Below are 19,538 nucleotides of genomic sequence, written 5' to 3'. Positions count from 1 at the left end.
GTATAATAAAACAGCGTTAGCACAGCTACAGGAGGTTTTCAAGCTGCTTTGGTTTAAATACTATCTCAACAAGACTTCTTATATGCCTTTGGACAATCTTTTTTCTACATTTACTAGTAGTTTTTTTTAGCTTTTATGTGTTTTGGGGGTATTCTACACAGTGCTTGCTCACAAGGACGAAACAAACAGGAGAATTCTTTTGTCTGTGTTTTTACGCATCTGCACTTGAACAGAGAGCAAAGCATATTATTAAGCTCAGCTGAATGACCTAGAAGCCTGGGTTTGTGTTCCCACATTTAGTTTTTTATAAGTGTCTTTGTCTTAATTAAAATGGTTTGATCCATTCTTTCAGTTGTTTGTCTATCACTCTCCTGTTTTTTTGCGAGCATGACATCAGCTACGCAAGGTCACATCCGTTCTGTTTCAGTAACGATGCGCAGTTCCAAAAGCTTTCTCACTGACAGGCATGTCCCTAAAATCTCACGTCTTGGAGCTTTCAAGACAAAACTGTTTATTCTTTTTTTGTTGACACACTGTACAAGTTTGGCAATCGGGAATCAAGCATTAACTTTATACATACCGCACTCATCATTTGAAAGTGTGGCAACCAAGCGCCCACTGCCCCACGCTTCAGGAAAAAGACGCCACAGCACCACTGAGTGGTTTCTATGCAAACAGCCTCACTGGGAGGATCGCCCTCGTCCCACTACCCCTATCTAGTTCACTATAATAAAAAGGTTTGGTTTCTGAGATACCATATTGGATATATATTAGCTAGGGCTAGAGGTGGATTTAAATGTGGACTTAAACTTGCCATGCTCCTCTCAGCAGAAGCCAAACACCAGGCCGTCATCAATCATGCTGACCACGCCATGCTGCCACTCCAAATTAAGGGCCACTCACAGCTGAAAATACTTCGGTGCACATGTAATGTCAACAGGTAGGCAGCAAAAACAGACCTGATGAAACGTGTTATGAACGTTGTAAGTTCCCGATTGTCTTCTATCAGTTTGACCTTGTGAAAACTACATGTCACATTAAACTTGAAAAAGACCTTCACCTCTCTAAGGAGTCCTAGTATGTGTTTTATAGTGCCACGTACGGTAAAATGTGTCACTCCCGGTAGACGGACTTATTCAGCTCCATCATGTCCGAGCACCAATGATAGCTGCTAGAGTTCTTCTGCCCCACCAACAGACCGGCACAGCATTGCATCGACTTCGTAATCTGCCTTATTATGCCCTGCACTTCCATCTTGTCGAGCTCCGATTTTACGAGCGGACACAACAAGACAAGTATGCTTCTTGGCATGCTTAAGGAGAATGGGGCAGCACCTGGTTTAAAGCGGGTTTTGTACAGTTCGTCCAGCACGCTCCGTCTTTCTAGCAGGTCTGAAGCGATGCCTCACCCTCCAGTCATACTTTCCACAAACTTGACAGCTTGTAGAGCTAGAATGGCTAGAACGTCTAGCAGAGGCACTGTTTATGAACACACCCCATACATTTTCTGATCTGTTGTTCAGCCTCTCCATCTCATAGTAGCCCAAAATGAGTAGTGGCTGCCCTCTGGGGCCCATGAGCTCAGGTACTTGAGGGTCAAGTCGAGCCGATATTACAGAGAATTCGCTTGGTATGACAAACTTTAGGGCCGCTATCAACCTTAAACTTCAGCAGCAACCCATTGAAGTTGCTGCTGAAAATACTTATCCCGAGGCAAGTTGACTGATCTAACCTCATTCACTGTAGCCAACGCCAAGGAATGATGCAGATCCGCCAAGTGACCTTTCTTTCAGCACTTGTTACAAAGTGCTCGCTAGGCCAGACATTCCATTTTCAGGGGGCTCTGTTGCGAAAATGACACTCACCCACTGAGACTGAAGGTGACATTTTGGCTTTTGCAGGACACCTTTGTTGCAGAGGATTCTTCTTTGCCTTAGTTGAATCCATGAAGACGGCCGAAGACATGGCACTTGCAATGATGGAGTCTTGTGTAATGCGCTCCTTTTCCGCATCCTCTTGTTGATGCGCTTGAATAAAAGCTTCTTTGAGACAGAGCTTTGAGCACATGTACTGTTTGCCAGACAGGTTACCATCGAGGAAGTTCACAACGAAATGACCACCCACTAGCAACTTCTTTGGAAAGGTAGTTGCGTCGCAGCACTCTGACCCAAAGTGCAGAGTAAAAAGCATCAGCCGGCTCCCCAGCTTACTGTACCCGACGCTTCCATACATCTTGCTGCTGGATGGATGAAGTAAGAGTTGAGCTTGCCGGTGATTTGCTTTAAATTTGCCATATCATCCTTTGAAAACTTGAAGTGAGCTGAGAATATCTCTAGCCTGCGGAACCATAATGTACAGCAGGCTTTGTCAGCAACATACAAGCCTGTAGCGTAGACGCTATCTCAGAACAGCACAAAAAATAGAAATTAGCAGTGAAATTGGAGGGAGCACTTGCTCGGGCCGGGGCATTTGCTAGGAGCTTTAGTGGCTCAATCTTTGAGATTGTCATTGTTCGGTTCTTCACTTTCCCATGACAATACACTGAAAGTGCACACACATGAACCACTTGCTGTGGTTCTAAACTACATAGTACTGTAATATGCTTTAAAAAGACAATACTGTAGTGACACTGCCTCACCAGTTCCAAAACTTCGGTCCACTAGGCTGTCAGCCAGAACAGGCAGGTCTCGGCCGGTTATGGGATGTCTCGCTCTGCGCCCGATGAAGTGAGCATAACGGGCATCTTCAGGGTGGACAGCCAAAGCTGTGTCAGCAAGCATCGTCTCTAGTCGGGTGGTTGCAACCTCGATCTCTGCCACACACACAAAGAGTTTCACTGTAAGCATAGCCAAGAAGACTAATTTTACGCCAATGGCTCCTATTATAACATCCTAAAATACATTAAATGAGCCCTGCAACACCTTTATAGATTATCACAGAATGACATCACTATTAGATTATTTAATTGCAAATATTGTGCCAAAAAACTTTTTGGATATATCAATTATTAGGTGAGGTTGCAGCAAAAATTGCATGATTGTGCGATAGTACATAGTGCAATTATGCATGGTGAGTGCCTCCTCATAATATTTCTAAGGCATAACTGCCTTTGGCATTAGAGGGTTACAAAGTCCGAACTACTAGGGTTTTCAGATGCAACCATTTGTATTTCTGATTACTGCTTAGAATTTTCAATTCTCAAATTTTTTGTGTTACACTTGGCTTTTTTGCTATTCTGTGGTACTCTACAGCAGTGAAGGGTGAGTCGAAAGAAAAAAATGGGGGATTAATAGCTTGTCAAGCTAGTACATTAGCAAATTTATAGTAACAACAAGCAAGTTGTAATTCAACTGGAATATACCAATAATGTGTTTCATAAGATACAATACTTCGTCTCACAAACGACTGCAACTTTCATTTCGCACACGCACCCCATTGTCCAAGGAAAAACACTTTTGTGTTGGGAAGACGACATCCAGCGACTAATGACCGAACAACGGCGCCACCGTGTCTTCCCTACACCTGTACTGAAAGGGGCAGACATGTGTTCGAGGAGAAAGAAATTAATTCCTAAGGAGACGCTGCACGAAAAAGTTTTGACTGCTTCAAAATCTGGAGTTGACGTGCAACCAGCAAGAAACGTGGTTGTCAGTGTCGTGAGGCTCGTGTAGGCGGGAAGTATCGAGTGACCTGCGCAACGTATTGAGACAGCTGCAATACCGGGCACCCTCGTCGTCTACTAAGCTGGCGAGATCTCCAGCAGCACTCATCAACTCCCTTACGTGTACCAAGAGCTGGCGTGGTTCATATGGAACTTTTTATTGTGACTTTTTTTTAACTGTTATTTTATTATACCCTGCCTTTCAATAATTGTAGTTGTGTGCGCTGCGTGGCACGTAGCAATTCAAAAGCGCGACCATGAGTTTTTCGTAATTATTTCTTTGCTTCTCTTTTTGATTTCCATCATGTCATTATTTTATTTACAATTCACGAACTTGTGTTTTGTTTGTACCAGTTGTAGTTCTTCTTGCATCTTGTATTAGTGTTTTTCCTCTGTTATTTTTGTAATCTCTTGCCTATTGCCCTTGTTTTATTTAAATGTTTGTTCATTTTGTATGAAATCTACGTGTCTGTTTTAGAGTACGTCAGTCAGGCTCATACATCACCTCACATGCAAACCCACATGGGTCGACTGACCTGGAAATAAACTTAAGATGTACCACTTCGAGGCCTTTCAGGCGTCACAGGCCAGAGCGTAAAGTGTAAGCCTACGAGTCTGCTGCAAATCGATGTTAGATCGGCGGGGCCTCAACCGAAGTGTGTGACACTTCGTTAACTCAAGCTCCAGGGGTACTTATTTAAATAAAACTGAATTCAAAGTAAAAAAAGTTTTAACAGCCCCTGATGACTTGCACAGTGTTTGTTCTTGAAGGTTCTGACAGCCCCTGAAGTTTTCTTGAAGAAGTTCTGCCCCATTATATGGCTGCTGCACATTTTTGAAGGCAAGGGCCCTAGGAAGAACATTCCACTCATGGCTGCTTACTGCCTAGGCAGCCATAAGCAGGTCACAAATGCAAAAGCCGAGTGTAGCCGGATGACTGGTTACTTCATAGCGGCCAGTAAAATGGCCCCAAGAAAAAGCGTCGGCAGGCAGCCTTGAATATAGGTTTCCAGCTTGTTCTAAAGCATGCTCACATGTCCTGTACAATATCACCAGACACAGTGACACAATTAAAAAACCTGGTGGTCTCTAAACATTTGACTTAAATTGTACGTGCCATTTTCTTAATTCAAAGCAACAAGAATACAAATTCTTTCTATGAATTTTCAAGAGCCCCACAAATTCAATATTTTTTCTCATAATAAGAGAGTGCATCACCAGCAGGAGTGAGGGGTGCACTAAGACAATTCTGCACGTGATATTTGCATCTACGCTTGCAACAATTAACTTGCAGCAAACTGATAAAACACAGCACAACTGACAAAACGAGCACAAAAAGAAGATACACAAACAAGCTTTTTGTTTGGGCACGGCATGCAAAACCATAGCCAAGCTTTGTTGCAGCGTGGTCACCTGTCAGATGCAGTGAATGCACCTCCCATTCTTTTCACCAACAAGCATGACACAAGTAATGTTCCCATCCCTAACATGAGCTGTATGAGAAGCTATGTAGCCACAGAATCGGGTATAGAAGTGAGAAAAGCCAACTGGAATGGCCTCCATGACATTTCGTGGGCTAGGTTAGCCAATGTGCTCCTTTAGCTAAGCAGGCATACCTAAGTGAATCATGAAAACGTTTATTTTTTAGCTGTATCACGCAAACACTGCAGCAACTGAAACCAGGCCATGGCCACACCATGGCCAATAGTGCAGGAGATTTTGCACTAAAACAAAAAAAGGGCACCACAAATAAGAACACTAAACAGATTGAGCACGAAGTATCAACTATTTTAATTGACTTTAGAGTGTCAGTCAAATAGGGAAACTGAACATAGCTGCTATGGAACATCTCTATGCTAACATACCTTATTCATCAAAAAAACACTTCTGCCCCGTAGAGCGATACCAATGCCTCACTTACACAGCTATCATTTTTCAAGTTGATAAAGAATGCTCCCAAAATCTCACGAGCAAATGTGTTTCTGCTATGTTCCAGTATTTTAGTTTTTTTAAATCGTGCTTCACATTCACAGGCTGCGCAGTGAACAGACAAATTAGCCATTTCATAATTTTTGATCAACAGCTGGTGTTCCCGTGCGTAGTCATTTGCGCAACAGCTTGTTTGACCCACACAAGAGTTGCTGCAGGAAAGCAGAATCTCGTACATAGCTCCCACATTGCATTGTAACACCAGGTTGGCATGCTTCTTGCTACATAGGCTGGTGTGCTCTTCACCGCTCAAAATTCGTTAGCACAATCTCAAAAGCTTCTTAGGTGCAGAAAACATCATGCCAACTCCATGGCGATTGTCAACCTTCTTCAGGTTGTGTGTCATCTGGTGTAAGTAGGGTAACACCATCGGCTGCTCAGACCCAATCGACGAGTCCTTCAGCAGTAGCTTCTGCGAGCACCCTTTTAGCTTCTTCAGGAAGGTTTGAGCCCCCGCCACCAGCACAGACTGTGGGAACCCAGCTCGCTTTAGTCGTCTAATCTGAGCATGGAAGCTGGCTAGCCTCTCGTGCGAGCACTCCTGCATAGAATGAACCTGCCAGCCCCTCAAAACGCTTCGATCATGGCCAACAGCTTCAGGACAAGATGTGCGGTCATTGCAGTCAGTGACAATATCATGAATTATGGAGCCTTTTACAGAAGAGAATCTACAGGTTGTTGTGGTGCTGTTGCTTCTCCCCTGCTTTGTACTGTTGCAGGAATAAAACATCTTCAGCTGCAGCATCAAAAGAGCCTGCCTGCTTCCCAGCTTACTGACCAGATAATGTAGCAATGGTGTGCAATGGCAATGAATTGGTGGTATGATGAGATTCAAAAGGTTCCATCTCAAGCAACCCCTGCACCAAGCCAGAGAGAGGAAATGAGTATATGTTGCATGCCTTCACTATCACAACTTGGCAGCACAACAAACAAACGAGACACGGGAAGAGTGAGACACAAATAAGCGGAGACAGAGAATAGAAGAAATGTATACAATAAAACACAAGCAGAAAGTGGTTACCTTAGGAAGGGTCAACTGAAATTAAGTGTCGTCCACAAAGGAACTCTCACTATCTAAAGATAGTACAGAGGGTGAAGTTACACAACTATCAGTGCTCCTTATAAGAAAGGCTTTGGTGATCTTAATCTTCGTGTCATGATGGGAATACAAAAAAGAGGTGCATAGAAATTCTGGTGCACGACCACACTTTGGACAATAGGTGGACAAGTGCACACCTGGTGCAGACTTTAGCAAGTTGGAGTGCATGAGTAAAACACAATGCATGCCCATTTTTCAAAAAGATTTCAATTATCCTAGCTTTTTTCTGTTCCATAAAAGCACGAGGTAATTAAAAACACATTTGAAAACAGTGATGACAATGTTACTCAGTATCATTTTCAAAACATAATCTAAATATTTTAAGAAGGCTCACCAGCTCCAAGGCAACTCAGACTTGAACTTTTTCAGTTCAAGTCTGAGTAGCACTTACACACCATAAAATAGTTGGACTAAAAAGCATGAATTTGTTTTTAGACAACTTCACGGCCACTCGAAGCCAGAAAAATCGGACACTGACGTGAATTCCCTCACTCACTTTCCCACACACACAAAAACACACACACATATAAAAAAAAAAGCAGGCAGCCAATGAGCAACTGTTGCATTCCCATCAGTACTGTGCAGAGTAGAACTTTACCAAGCCAGATTTAAAAGTAAGGCTTACAATGCATGGAAAACACAAAAAGCAAGGCGTGACATGCACATAGCCGGTAACTTATAACAATGTTATTATCAAAAGCAGGTTATGATGATACGTGGGGTCAACGTCCCAAAACCCCCATATGATTACGAGAGATGCCGTAGTGGAGGGTTCCAGAAATTTTGACAACCTGGGGTTCTTCAACATGCAGCCAAACCTGAGCACACATGCCTACAGCATTTTCACCTCCATCGAAAATGCAGCAGCTGCCACAGCCGGGATTCAATCCCACGACATGCGGGTCAGCAGCTGAGCACCATAGCCACTAAGCCACGGCGGCGGGGCATATTGAAAGCAGGTAACCACTAATATTAACACAATGTGACTTCAATTTATGCGCGCTATCCGATACTTAAGGCCTCTGAATGGTTTGCGGCGCACAAGCCTGCAGGGCCCAGCTGCGTGCGACCCATGCTGGACAAGAAAATAACGTGGAGTGAAGAAGCAGAAGTGCTAGAAGTGCTCAGGACTGCTAGAAGATTTCATTCTAGCTGTATTATTATTCTTGGGCACAAGTTCGCCGTACCTACGTTAGTCTATTGAAAGAGTTCTTTGGTTCAAAAAACTCTGTGCGTTACAAATATTGGTGGAGCTGCTGGGTGCGATGTCAAGCACCTCTTGCGTGACGGAACACAGTCCGGAACCACAGCAATTTGGACCCAACGGGCTGAGACCTGTTCATCAGCGCTACAGTCAAAGTCCGAGAGAAGACTTAGGAAAAGCGATGTCTGGCGCACTCCCTACAGGATACCCCTTTGTTACCACTGTGGGGAGGCAGGTCACCTCTATCGAACAAGTCACTACCACCAGGCAGGACATGGTTTCCCTGTCAATGCACCTTGACCACGAAATGGTGAGCGCGCCTTCAAAATTAAACAATACCTGTCGAGTCGTCAAAGCTCAAGTGGCTTCCGACACCAACCTAGAAGTGTGGCAGCTTGAGCTAGTTGGCATGACATGACCATAGTAATAGCGCGCGAACAGAACGACGAGACAGAGACAGCGCTCGTGTCCTTCTTGTCTCTGTGTTGTCGTTATGTTCTTGCGCTATAACTATCGTCGTACCAACCTAGAGCAACGACCACGGAGAGGTATAGGTCACCTAGCTTCCAACCTTCAGCAAGCTCCCCCGAGGTCTCGATCCCCAAGCCCCCGTCGAAAAAACTAGAGTCAGCGACATGTGGAGGCAAGGCCGCTGTCGACGCTAATGCAGAAAAACCTCGTTCGCTGACTCCGAACAAAGACTGACTCGAAAACCAGTGCTTCGAGGTTGACGTTGCTTCCGATTTACGTGTGTTCGTTGACGGCTAGGAAGTCATCGCACTGGTAGATACAGGCGTAGATCATTCAGTGATAAGTAGCGGACTTTCTAAAATACCAAAGAAAGTGCTGACTCCTTGCAAGGGACCACAAGTTCGCACAGCAGGACGGCACCTCATCGACCCAACTGGAATATGCACAGCAAGAATGATAATACAGTCGAATCTCGATAATTCGAACTCGAAGGAGTCCGAAAATTTGTTTGAATTAAACAAAGTTCGAATTAATGAAAGCTATATAAATGAAAGGCTCTACATGCAGTGGCACATGTGCATTGAGCCAGCACACGAGTGGGAAGTTTGAGAAGACTTACATTTATCCACAAATCACAGGACATCCATTATTAATTGAAGTAATCGGTGATGCGCGTCTGCACACGCTTGCCTTGCAGCGAGTCAGTCAATTTCGCATGCAGCTTTCCAAGCATTTCTACTTCTACTTCAGCGTTCTTCTAGAAAGAAAAGTTGCGCACGAAAATGTCCAGCGCCGACACTTTCTAAAGACGACGACAACAACGACTGCATAGCGAAGCCTCTCCGCTACACGCAGCCGCAGCATGACCATCACGTGACGAGAAAGGAGGAGCGTCTCCACGCGGAGAGAAGCTGATTGGCATTTGAGAGAAAACCAACACTCCACGGCAGCTTTTTTTTTTTTTTCTCTCTCTTCGCGCACGTCGTTGAAAGGAGAAGGATTACGTGGCAGGGACGAGAAAGAGGGAAGCGTGGCTCCGGGGCATGAGAGACTCCCTCCCCACCTCCTCCCCTCAAGGTGCAGAGCCGTGCTCTCGCAAGAGGCAAGGGCTGCAAAAGATAGTGCCTTTTTCCTTTCCTTCAAAAATGCATTCATTTAACCCAGCGACAGCTTTCTTTTGTTTTCTCCTCTCTGTCTTCACGCATGGCATTGGAAGAAGAAGGCTATTTACGAGGCAGGGACGGAAAAGGGAGAAGCGTGACACGGGCGCGTCGCAGATCGGCATTTGAGAGAGAGCTAACATTCCACCACAGCCTTTTCTTTCCTTTTCATTTCCTTCGCACGCAGCGTTGAGGTGTCGCAGGTGCCGCCGCGGGATTGGGGGGGGGTCCGAGAGCATTTTTGAAGCACGGTATGTTCGAATTAACCGTCGCAAGTGCTTGCACATTCGAATTACCGGGCGTTTACGCCCATAGGAATACACCTGGTTTAGACGGGACCTCATCGCGAGTTCGAATTAAGCGCGTTCGAATTAATGAGATTCGACTGTACGCGGTTTCGCGTACCTCGCTAGCGTTATTGTGCAGCCGGATCGTTCAAGAGACTTGATTATCGACATTAATTTCTTACAAGCTAATAGCGCTGTAATTAAGGGGGGACGCGGCCCTTGAAAATCGAAAAATCGCGAAAAAGTCGGTTTTTTGGAAAAACCACATTTTTGGGTTGTATGTCTCATAAACTACCTATTCTGTAATTATCAGCACCTAATTCAACCGCAAAGTGCAAAAAAAATACTATTTTCGAGGCCGCGGCGGCGTCCAAAACAGGCGCAAATCCCGAAATCAAACCAAACTTCGCGCGCGCGCCATACCCGGACCATGCGGTCGTCCCGCGCCATCTTGGTGTTGTTTTGACTGTGAATTCTTTCTCTCTCGTTCGCCGCCTTGCAAAATGGCGTCGGCAGCACAGTTGAGATGCTATTGGCGTTTTCCCGCGATGCGATGCGGAGCGCTGATTGGCTAAAGCAGCGCATTCATATCTCGCGGGAGAAAGCGTGCCCGCCATTGGCTGCTGTGCAGCAGCGGGGGCGGTCGCTCCTCTCGATGGCGCGTCCAGCGCGCTCGCTTCGTTGTTGCTCTCTGCTCCGTCCGCCTCGACAGACGTCTGCTTACGAGCCGCTCTTTGCCTTGTGCTATCTTTTCGATCATTTTCATTTTTTTTTCTTTTTGCACTAGTTCTGTGCCTTTCGTCTTTGTTGTTGCGGGCGATGCCGGCAACGAAGCCGAAGTCAGTGCGGAAGTCCGGTGCGCGGAGGCGCGCTATGCGGCTTGTACGATCATCGAAATTCCGCTATTCTGCTGCAGGTGCCGACTGCGTAGACGCTTGCAGCGACGGAACTGTGTTGTCGGCTGTCGCCAGTCGAGAATCCGACACATCGAGTGTGGCTGGAGCCGCGAATGCGCCGAGTGTTTCTGAGATCGCCGGGCTCGACACGTGCTCCGAATCGATGCCATCCAGTGTGACACCGAGTGCTTCTGATATCGCCGGACCCAGCACTTCGACTGAATCGGTGCCGCCATCGAGCGTGAGTGAACCGTCGCTTCATCTGCGGACACGTTTGCTAACGAAGGAAGAAATCGATGCGAATGCGAAACGTCGTGACACCGTTCGCGCTGAACTCGAGTCTATGCCGGCGACGCAGAAGAAATTTCAACTGATGCAGCCGGCTCTTGCACCTGCAGTGACAAGTGAGGGAACATTTTTCGCTCATTCAAATGAACATCTTTAACGTCGTGCTCAGCCGCACAGTGTGCAAAGAATGTTTGAAAGGTGCTATGACTGTCCGAGAGAGCACCAAGCTTGGACTTGCAACAAAACTTGAAGTCGTGTGTGCCTCTTGTGGCACCGTCGATAAATTATGGACATCACCCCGCAAAAAGGACACGCAGGCCTTCGATGTAAATGTCCGCGCCATAATGGCTATAAAGCAAATAGGCAAGGGGCAAACAGCTCTTAATGACTTTTGGGCTGCCATGAACGTCTCTTACAGAGGTCTTCACCACAAGACGTTTCAAAAGCACTTGAAAGAGACGTTCAGGAAGCCAGAGGCCACCGCTTTGGAGAAGTTTTATGCTGATTCTGCCACAGCAGTGATAAAAACATATAAAGAAATGGACCCCAGCTTCTGCAAGGGCATCACCGTAGTGTACGATGGCACATGGCATAAGCGGGGTCACACATCACACATCGGAGTGGGATCGGTAATTGACTTCTTTACAGGTCTTATCTTGGATGCTGCAGTTCTTTCAAACCACTGCCTTGGATGCCAAACAGGGCCCAAACCTGGAGATGCAGCATACGAAAGCTGGCAGAAGCACCACATTTGCCAGAAAAACACAGACGCAAAATCGGGAAGCATGGAAGTGGAGGCAGGCTTGACTCTCTTTGGGCGGTCTGTATCCAAGCATGGCCTGCGGTACACCACTCTTGTGTCCGACGGAGACAGCCGTACCTTCGCTGCCCTCACAGAAGAGAATGTGTACGGGCTAGTGCCAATTGTAAAAGAAGAATGTCTGAACCATGTTCAGAAAAGGATTGGAAGTGCTCTTCGAAACATTGTGCAGAAAAGTGATAAGCCACTGAGTGGGAAGGGGAAGCTGACTATAGCCCTCATTGAAAAGCTGACAGGATATTATGGTTGGGCCCTGAGAAACAATTCAACTGACCTAACAGCCATGCAGCGTGCAGTGATGGCAACATATCACCACGTCACATCGACTGACCAGGACCCTCACCATGAACTTTGCCCAGAGGGGGCTCAATCGTGGTGCCGCCATAGAGCTGCAGAGGCAAAGCGTGAGCCACAGCCAAAACATAAACACAGCCTACCGGACTATGTCGCTGCAGCTATGCTGCCCATCTATGAAAGACTGTCACAAAAGTCGCTTCTTCAGCGCTGCCTGGGAGCGAAGACGCAAAATGCATCAGAATCATTCCACTCCATTCTGTGGTCTCTAATGCCGAAGGAACAACACTCATCCTTGATCGCGGTAGAAACAGCACTGCATGAAGCAGTGCTGCGCTACAATGCCGGCTGCTGCAAAGCAACCCAAGTGATATCGGACTCCATTGGACTTCAACCAGGTCATCTGGCCATCCAGCGAGCTCGTGAAAAAGACGCTTTACGCCTAAAAAAGAATTCTAAAAGACACCAAGAGAAGATGGAGGCCAGGCATAAGAAGAAAAGAGTGCGCCAGGACACTTCTAGCTACTGTGCTGGAGCTTTTTGAAGAAAACACGTGTTTTGAACTTTCTCGGCCTGTTTTCTCAGAACGAATTTTTTTGCTAGTTGTGATGCTGAGGAAAGCAAGAACTCGAAAACCGTTCATCAGATTTGTGTGCCGTTTTTTTTATTCTGTTCCTGAATGACCTTGCAAGGGCGTAACAAGCTCCTTTTTTTTGAAAATTGGTGCTGTTAATTTACAATAAACAATTATTTTTGATGAATCTGGTCATTACTGGTTACATCAAATTCAAAGTTGCGTGAAAATTTTTGGGGGGGGAAATTAAAAAAAACGGCTTTGTAGCGCCCTGGGATAGCTATCAAGGAATGACCACAATGAATTTCAGCTTTCTACTATGTCCTGGGATTTCTCACGACTCTTCCTGAGGCACCCATGTGAAGCACCCAGTTAAACCTCAATAACTCTGGAACTAAGAAACACAGCTTCGTGAAACTTAGCAGTTGTGCTAGTTTTATTGTAGTGAACAACCCCTGAAAGTTTTATCCAGATATCTTAAAAAATTAAAAAGTTAGGTCTCCAGGGCAGCCTACGCCCTTAACTTTCGAGAATCTTCTGTCTCATTCTCGATTAGGCACACTATTCCTACATTTGAAACTGAAGAAAACGTATATGACCTTTGTATCGCAGATGATGGCTTCATGGTGCCGCCAAGATCGAGCATATCTGCCGCAGTAACCACCAAAGCATCTAGTGAATTCGAAGGATTTGCTGACAACAACACTGCCTTAATACTCCAAAAAGGGATCTGCATGGCACAAGGCCTTCTTAAGTTACGTGAAGGATGTACTCATAAGCTTTAGAAATGAGATGCAGCACGTTGCAAAAGGAACCGTCATCGCCAGTCTGAATGATTTCGTCCAGGTTACGGAGCTCCGCACTTTTGAAACCAATGAGTCTTATTTGCAAAACGTGGAGTCTGTCCTTGCAGCCATCAACATCGAGCCAGGGCTACTAACAAGCTGAAAAGAGGAAATAGAGGGTCTTGTAAGAGAATTCACCGAATGATTCTCATTGTCATCTAAAGTTCGACACATTCCTATCGCCAAACATCATATCATTGTCGACGAGTCACTGAGGCCAATATACCAGCATCCCTACCAAGTGTCACAAAGTGAAAGAGAAGCTAGTGGTAATCAAGTTAAAGAAATGCTCAAGGACGACGTAATCCAGCTTTCATCAAGTCCATGGGCGTCACCTGTTGTTCTTGTGAAGAAAAAAACCCAAACCTTACATTTCTGCATTGATTACCGAAAGTTCAACGTTGTCACCACACAAAATGTTTATCCTTTTCCAAGAATTGGTGACACTCTGGATAGGCTGCGAAGTACCAGGTATTTTTCCTCATGACTCTTAAAAGTGGATATTGGCCAATAAAAGTTGACGAAAGAGATTGCAAAAAGACAGTGTTTGTGACACCAGACGGTGTTTATGAGTTCAAGGTACTCCCCTTTGGCCTTTGTTCGGCACCCACCACATACCAACGGATGATGGACCCAATGCTTTGCGGTCTGAAATGGCAGTCGTGCCTGGTTTATCTTGATGATATTGTAGTCTTATCTGCTACCTTCGAGCAACATTTGGAAAGGCTCCAGGCCGCGCTCACTGCTATGACAATAAAACCGCACAAATGTCATTTCGGTTTCCGTGAGCTCCTTTTTCTCGGCCATGTCATCAGTGCAGAAGGCGTCCGCCCAGACCGTGAAAAAATTGAGGCCCTAGCAAAATTTCTGAAGCCAACAGACAAAGACTGTTAGGCGATTTTCAGGTCTCTGCTCCTATTATCAACGGTTCGTTAAAAATTTGTCCCGAATCCTTGAACCGCTGACACGGCTGACGAAAGAGGAAATGCCTTTCGTATGGCTTGCCAAACATGAGAATGCCTTCAATGAACTACAGAAGTGCCTTCAAAGCCATCCTGTTCTGGCGCATTTTGATAAGGAAGCGGAAACTTATATCCACACGGATGCAAGCAATTTAGGCCTTGGGGCCATGCTCATTCAATGGCAAAACGGATAAGAATGAGTCATTGTGTATGCCAGTTTCACTCTTTCGAAAGTTGAGGTGAACTACCTAACGACCGAGAAAGAATGTCTTGCCATAATATAAGCTATCAGAGCAAGTTTCGACCATATTTATATGGTAGGCCTTTTCGAGCTATAAACGACCCTCATTCGCTATGCTGACTGGCTAATTTTAAAGACCCATGTGGACGGCTAGCATGATGAAGCCCCCGATTACAGGAGAAGGATATTACGCTTGTGTAAAAGTCAGGTTCCAAGCACAGTGATGCAAATTGCTTGTCACTTGCTCCGATTCAGTCTGCTGCTTCTACTTTCACTGATGATGGTAAAAATTTTGTTTTCTTGGGGAGCTGTGACATCGTCAGAGATGGCACATCATCAGCGATCCGACCCTGATTGATTGATTGATGTTTGATGTTTTGTGGCGCAAGGACCATTTCATTGCCAAACAGCACCAGTTCACCTTACAAGAGATATGGACAATGATTGTGATAAGCGGCTGTATAAGGGCCGTAAAATTCCTCGCGCTAAGGCGGGTAAAAACATAGAATAAAATCATGACCATGCCGTGAAAGGTGTGTGGTGTTAATGGATTACAAAACCTTGTTGTAATAAAAATAATGGTAGACATGTATGGCATTAGCACAAGTGCCTCACTCGTTCACACCCTTGCTTCCAAGGGCCGTGAGGCAAGTGCTTTGTTGAGTGTAGCCACCACAGCGGAGACTTCTCTGGAGAGGTCGTGCTACAGAATGCCCGGGTATATGATATGAAAAGTACAAATTTCTTTTAAAAACGCTAACAATGATTTATGACTAAAAAGTGGTTCCCTACCGACGAACATTGCAGGATGGAGTGGTATCTGTTGTCGTTAGGGTAACGGAAAGTGTTGTCTTCTCAGCGTGTCTAATTTTTTACACTGGATTAAAATGTGAAGTACAGTGAGTGCTTCTCCACATCTATCACACAAAGGTGGATCGCGTCCAGACAAAAGAAATGAATGTGTTGTATGTGTATGTCCCGTTCTTAACCTTGTGAGGATTACTTCTGTGTGGCGTGACTTTGATACTAGTGGCCAATGACCAAGTTGCGTCTTAATGACATGCAATTTATTATCTGTTTGTGTGTCCCATGTGGTCTGCCAATAGCCTCTGAGCTTTTGTTTTAAAAAAGGTTTCAAGTCGAGCGCAGGAACTGGTATGGATGTATTGGAAGCGGTTTTGTTGGCAGATCCAGCTAGCTGGTCCACAAGAACGTTGCCTTGAATTTCGCGGTGTCCTGGCTCCCAGCAGACTACAACATGTTGCGTAGATGAGTAGACTGTGCATAAGAGCGAATAGAGCAAGACAAGGACAGGATTCTTGTGCTTTTTAAAAGTTTTCAGAGCTTTCACTACGCTGAGGGAATCTGCATATATTATTGCCTTCTGTAGTTTTATTTGTTCAATGTGTTTGACGGCCGCGAGTATTGGATAAGATTCACCGGTGAAAATGCTTACATCAGAGTGCAGAACGCCGGCTTCCAAAAAGGATGGGCCGACGGCTGCATACGAGACAGAAGTGTCGGACTTGGAAGCATCCGTGAAGAACTCAGGACATGTGTATTTCTGTTGTAGTTCTAGGAAGTATGTCTGGATGTGTGCAATTAGTGCATGCTTCGTAACCTCCAAGAAAGACACTTCACAATCTATTGCCTGCCATTGCCACGGTGGCAGGGACACTGCGGGAGCCATCAAACGGTGTTCAAGTGGCACACCAGTTTCCTTCGCTAGGCCCCTCACACGGGGTGAGTAGGGCTGTCTTATAGAAGGTCGTTTTTCAAACACAGCAAGGCTTGACATGTCATTAATTGTGGAATGTGATGGGTGATTATTGTCTGCATTTACATTAAGATAATATTTAAAAGACATGTAACATCCCTCTAGGTGGAGCGACCATTCATTCGATTCCATGTAGAGGCTTTCCACGGGGCTAGTGCGAAAAGCACTTGCGAAGAGACGGATGCCTACATGGTGAACAGGGTCAAGCATTCTAAGAGCAGTAGGTGTCGCAGACTGGTATGCTATTGCCCCATAGTCTAGGCGGGTACGTACGAGGCTTTTATACAAATTCATTAGACACTTCTCACTTCCCCACGTAGTACGTGACAACACTTTCAGAAAGTTCATGGCTTTAATGCACTTGTTTGTTAAATACTTAATGTGTAGTACAAAGGTTAGCTTGGTGTCCAAGATGAGGCCTAAGAATTTGCGTTCGGTGTTAACAGAAAGGCGTTGCCCATGCAGTTGAATATCAGGTTGGGAATTAAGGTTTCTTTTCTTGGAAAACAAGACACACGTGCTTTTCTGTGCATTCTACCGGAACCCATTTTCTTTAGCCCAATTGAAGACTGTTCAAACCAAGCTGAACCTGGCGCTCACACAAGGCCAGATTGCAAGATCTAAAGCCAAGCTGGACGTCATCAACATATGTACAATAAAACATATTGCGAGGAATGGACAAGCGCAACGAATTCATTTTGATGAGAAAAAGTGTGCAACTAAGTACACCACCTTGCGGCACGCCTGTTTCTTGGACAAATGTTTGGGAAAGAATGCTGCCTACTCGAACTCGGAATGTCCGATTTGACAAGTAACTTTCAATTATGTTAAACATTCTTCCACACACGCCAAGATGGGACAGGTCTCTTAATATTTGAAAGTGCCATGTTGTATCGTAAGCCTTTTCGATATAGAGGAACACAGAGAGAAAGTATTGCTCATGAACGAAAGCGTTTTTGATCTGTGCCTCGATATGAACAAGGTGGTCGGTGGTGGATCTACCCTCTCGAAACCCGCACTAAAATGGATCGAGCAAATTCTTTGTTTGAAGGAAATGTACATGTCGGCAGTTGATCATTTTTTCTAAAAGTTTTTACAGGCAACTTGTAAGTGCAATTGGCCTATAACTCGAAACTGAAGAAGGGTCCTTGCCCCGTTGCAAAATGGGAATAACAACAGCTTCTTTCCAGAAAGTCGGAATAGCGCCAGAGAACCAGATAGCATTGTACAAGCAAAGTAAGGTTTTTTGTGTTTCAATTAGTAGGTTTTTAACATTTCGTACATCACACGGTCAGAACCTGGAGTGGAGTCACTGCAGGAGTTCAGTGATGTTTGGAGCTCAGGTAAGCTGAAAGCTTGGTTGTACGCCTCATATCCTCTACATTTGTGTTCAAGTTTTTGCTTTTCTATTTTTGGAAAGCATCAGAATAGTGCGACGAGCTGGACACCCGCTCGAAGTGTGCACCGAGGAAGTTTGCCTGATCTTCCAAGGTGTCTGTGTACTTGTCTTCCTGCTACTCTACCAACCATGTTCCAAACTTTAGCCTCCTGTGTATATGAATTGATCCCCGATAAAAACTTTTGCCAGCTTTCTCTTCTGGCCTGCCGACGCGTTCTCCTGCCTTGAGACTTTACTTTCTTGAAGCTGTCAAGATTTTCGGCTGTCGGTGAGTTCCGCAGCAACCTCCACACTTTGTTTTGCTGCTTGCGTGCATTTCGGCACTCAGAGTTCCACCATGGCACACGTCGTTTTCCAAGGTGTCCATTCATTTGTGGGATGCATTTTGTTGCTGCATCAATCAAAAACGAAGTGAAATAGTTGACAGCAGCATTAACGCTTAAAGTACATAGGGCGCACCAACTTAAATGAGTGATGGTATAAAACTGTTCCTAATCGACTATGCTTAATAGCCATTTGGGAATCTGTGGCGGGCATTCAGTTGATGTAGGTGTGCTCAAAACTACGGGTCACTTCCGTAGGAAATAGTGATGACTTTCCAGTGAAGTAGAGGCACAAGCGATGGAGATACTATGCTTAGGTCAATTGAGCAATAAGTAGTGTTAGCAAGATTATAATAGGTTGGTTCCTTACGATTCAGAAGACACGCACTGGAAGAGAGAAGAAACTGTTCAATCAGTCGACCTTAGGCGTCACAACGAGAGTCGCCCCATAGCCTGCTATGTACATTCAAGTCTCCAAGGAGAACAAAAGGTCCCGGAAGTTTTTTATTTCTTTTTATTTATTTAGCAATACTGCAGACCACTGTGTGGTCCATGCAGGGGGGGCTATACAATGATTACAAAATAATTTTAAAAAAACATCGCAAACACAGCGAACAAGTAAAAATAGGAGCAATAAGAAAAAGGAAATGCAAAACAAACATCGATTACAATGACGGCACACAATACAAGTTTTCCAGTTCGCGTACAAAGTCATTGGCATCAACACCAGTGGAGGGTAAGGCATTCTATTCAGAGACAGTTCTAGAAAGAAAGCTGTATTGATACAATTTTGTTCTTGCGAAAATTGGGGTAAGTGACCTACTGTGGGTGTGTCTAGTTTTTCTAGTTGAGTGGGAACGTACACAATCAGGAATAATTACATTTGTATTTCGGGTGAGACACTTGTGAAGAAAAATCAACCTACTGACCTTTCTACGCGATTCTAACGATCAGATGTTATGTTGCTTCATTAGTAAGTTCATCGATTAAGGACTAGAATTCATGTTTCTGTAGGTGATACCTTGGAGATACATAAAGAGTGCAAATTGTTACGAGTTCGTAGAATAGCACAGCTCGAACAGCCACTGCCTCAAGAGATGTTTGGAGTTGAAAGTGTGAGCATGCAATCCCTTGATTCACTATGACGACAACACCTTCGGATGATGTCACGGCATCATCACGGTCTTTTCGGAAAATAGGGTATTAACGTAAAAAGTTGGTGTGTTTTCCATTTAGGTGTGTTTCTTGT

At 45.0% G+C, this 19,538-nt stretch overlaps 1 protein-coding gene across 12 annotated transcripts in view; it reads right to left on the bottom strand.

The window, feature by feature from the left end:
• The window catches only part of LOC119160723 (valine--tRNA ligase, mitochondrial), a 622,168-nt gene that overhangs the window by 388,349 nt on the left and 214,281 nt on the right, over positions 1–19,538 (bottom strand). For 9 of the 12 annotated variants that reach the window (XM_075881124.1, XM_075881123.1, XM_075881132.1 and 6 more), the window contains one exon: positions 2,638–2,835. The exons of 1 other annotated variant lie outside the window; for it this stretch is intronic. In XM_075881124.1, coding sequence (XP_075737239.1) covers positions 2,638–2,835 — 198 coding nt within the window. The remainder of the gene's footprint in view (positions 1–2,637; positions 2,836–19,538) is intronic. 2 more of the 12 variants (XM_075881125.1, XM_037412921.2) reach the window with 1 other exon arrangement.

This window comes from Rhipicephalus microplus, chromosome X, assembly GCF_043290135.1.
Source record: "Rhipicephalus microplus isolate Deutch F79 chromosome X, USDA_Rmic, whole genome shotgun sequence".
Taxonomy (NCBI): domain Eukaryota; kingdom Metazoa; phylum Arthropoda; class Arachnida; order Ixodida; family Ixodidae; genus Rhipicephalus; species Rhipicephalus microplus.
Note: the sequence above shows the minus strand (reverse complement) of the source record. Positions and strands in the feature narration are given on the sequence as shown.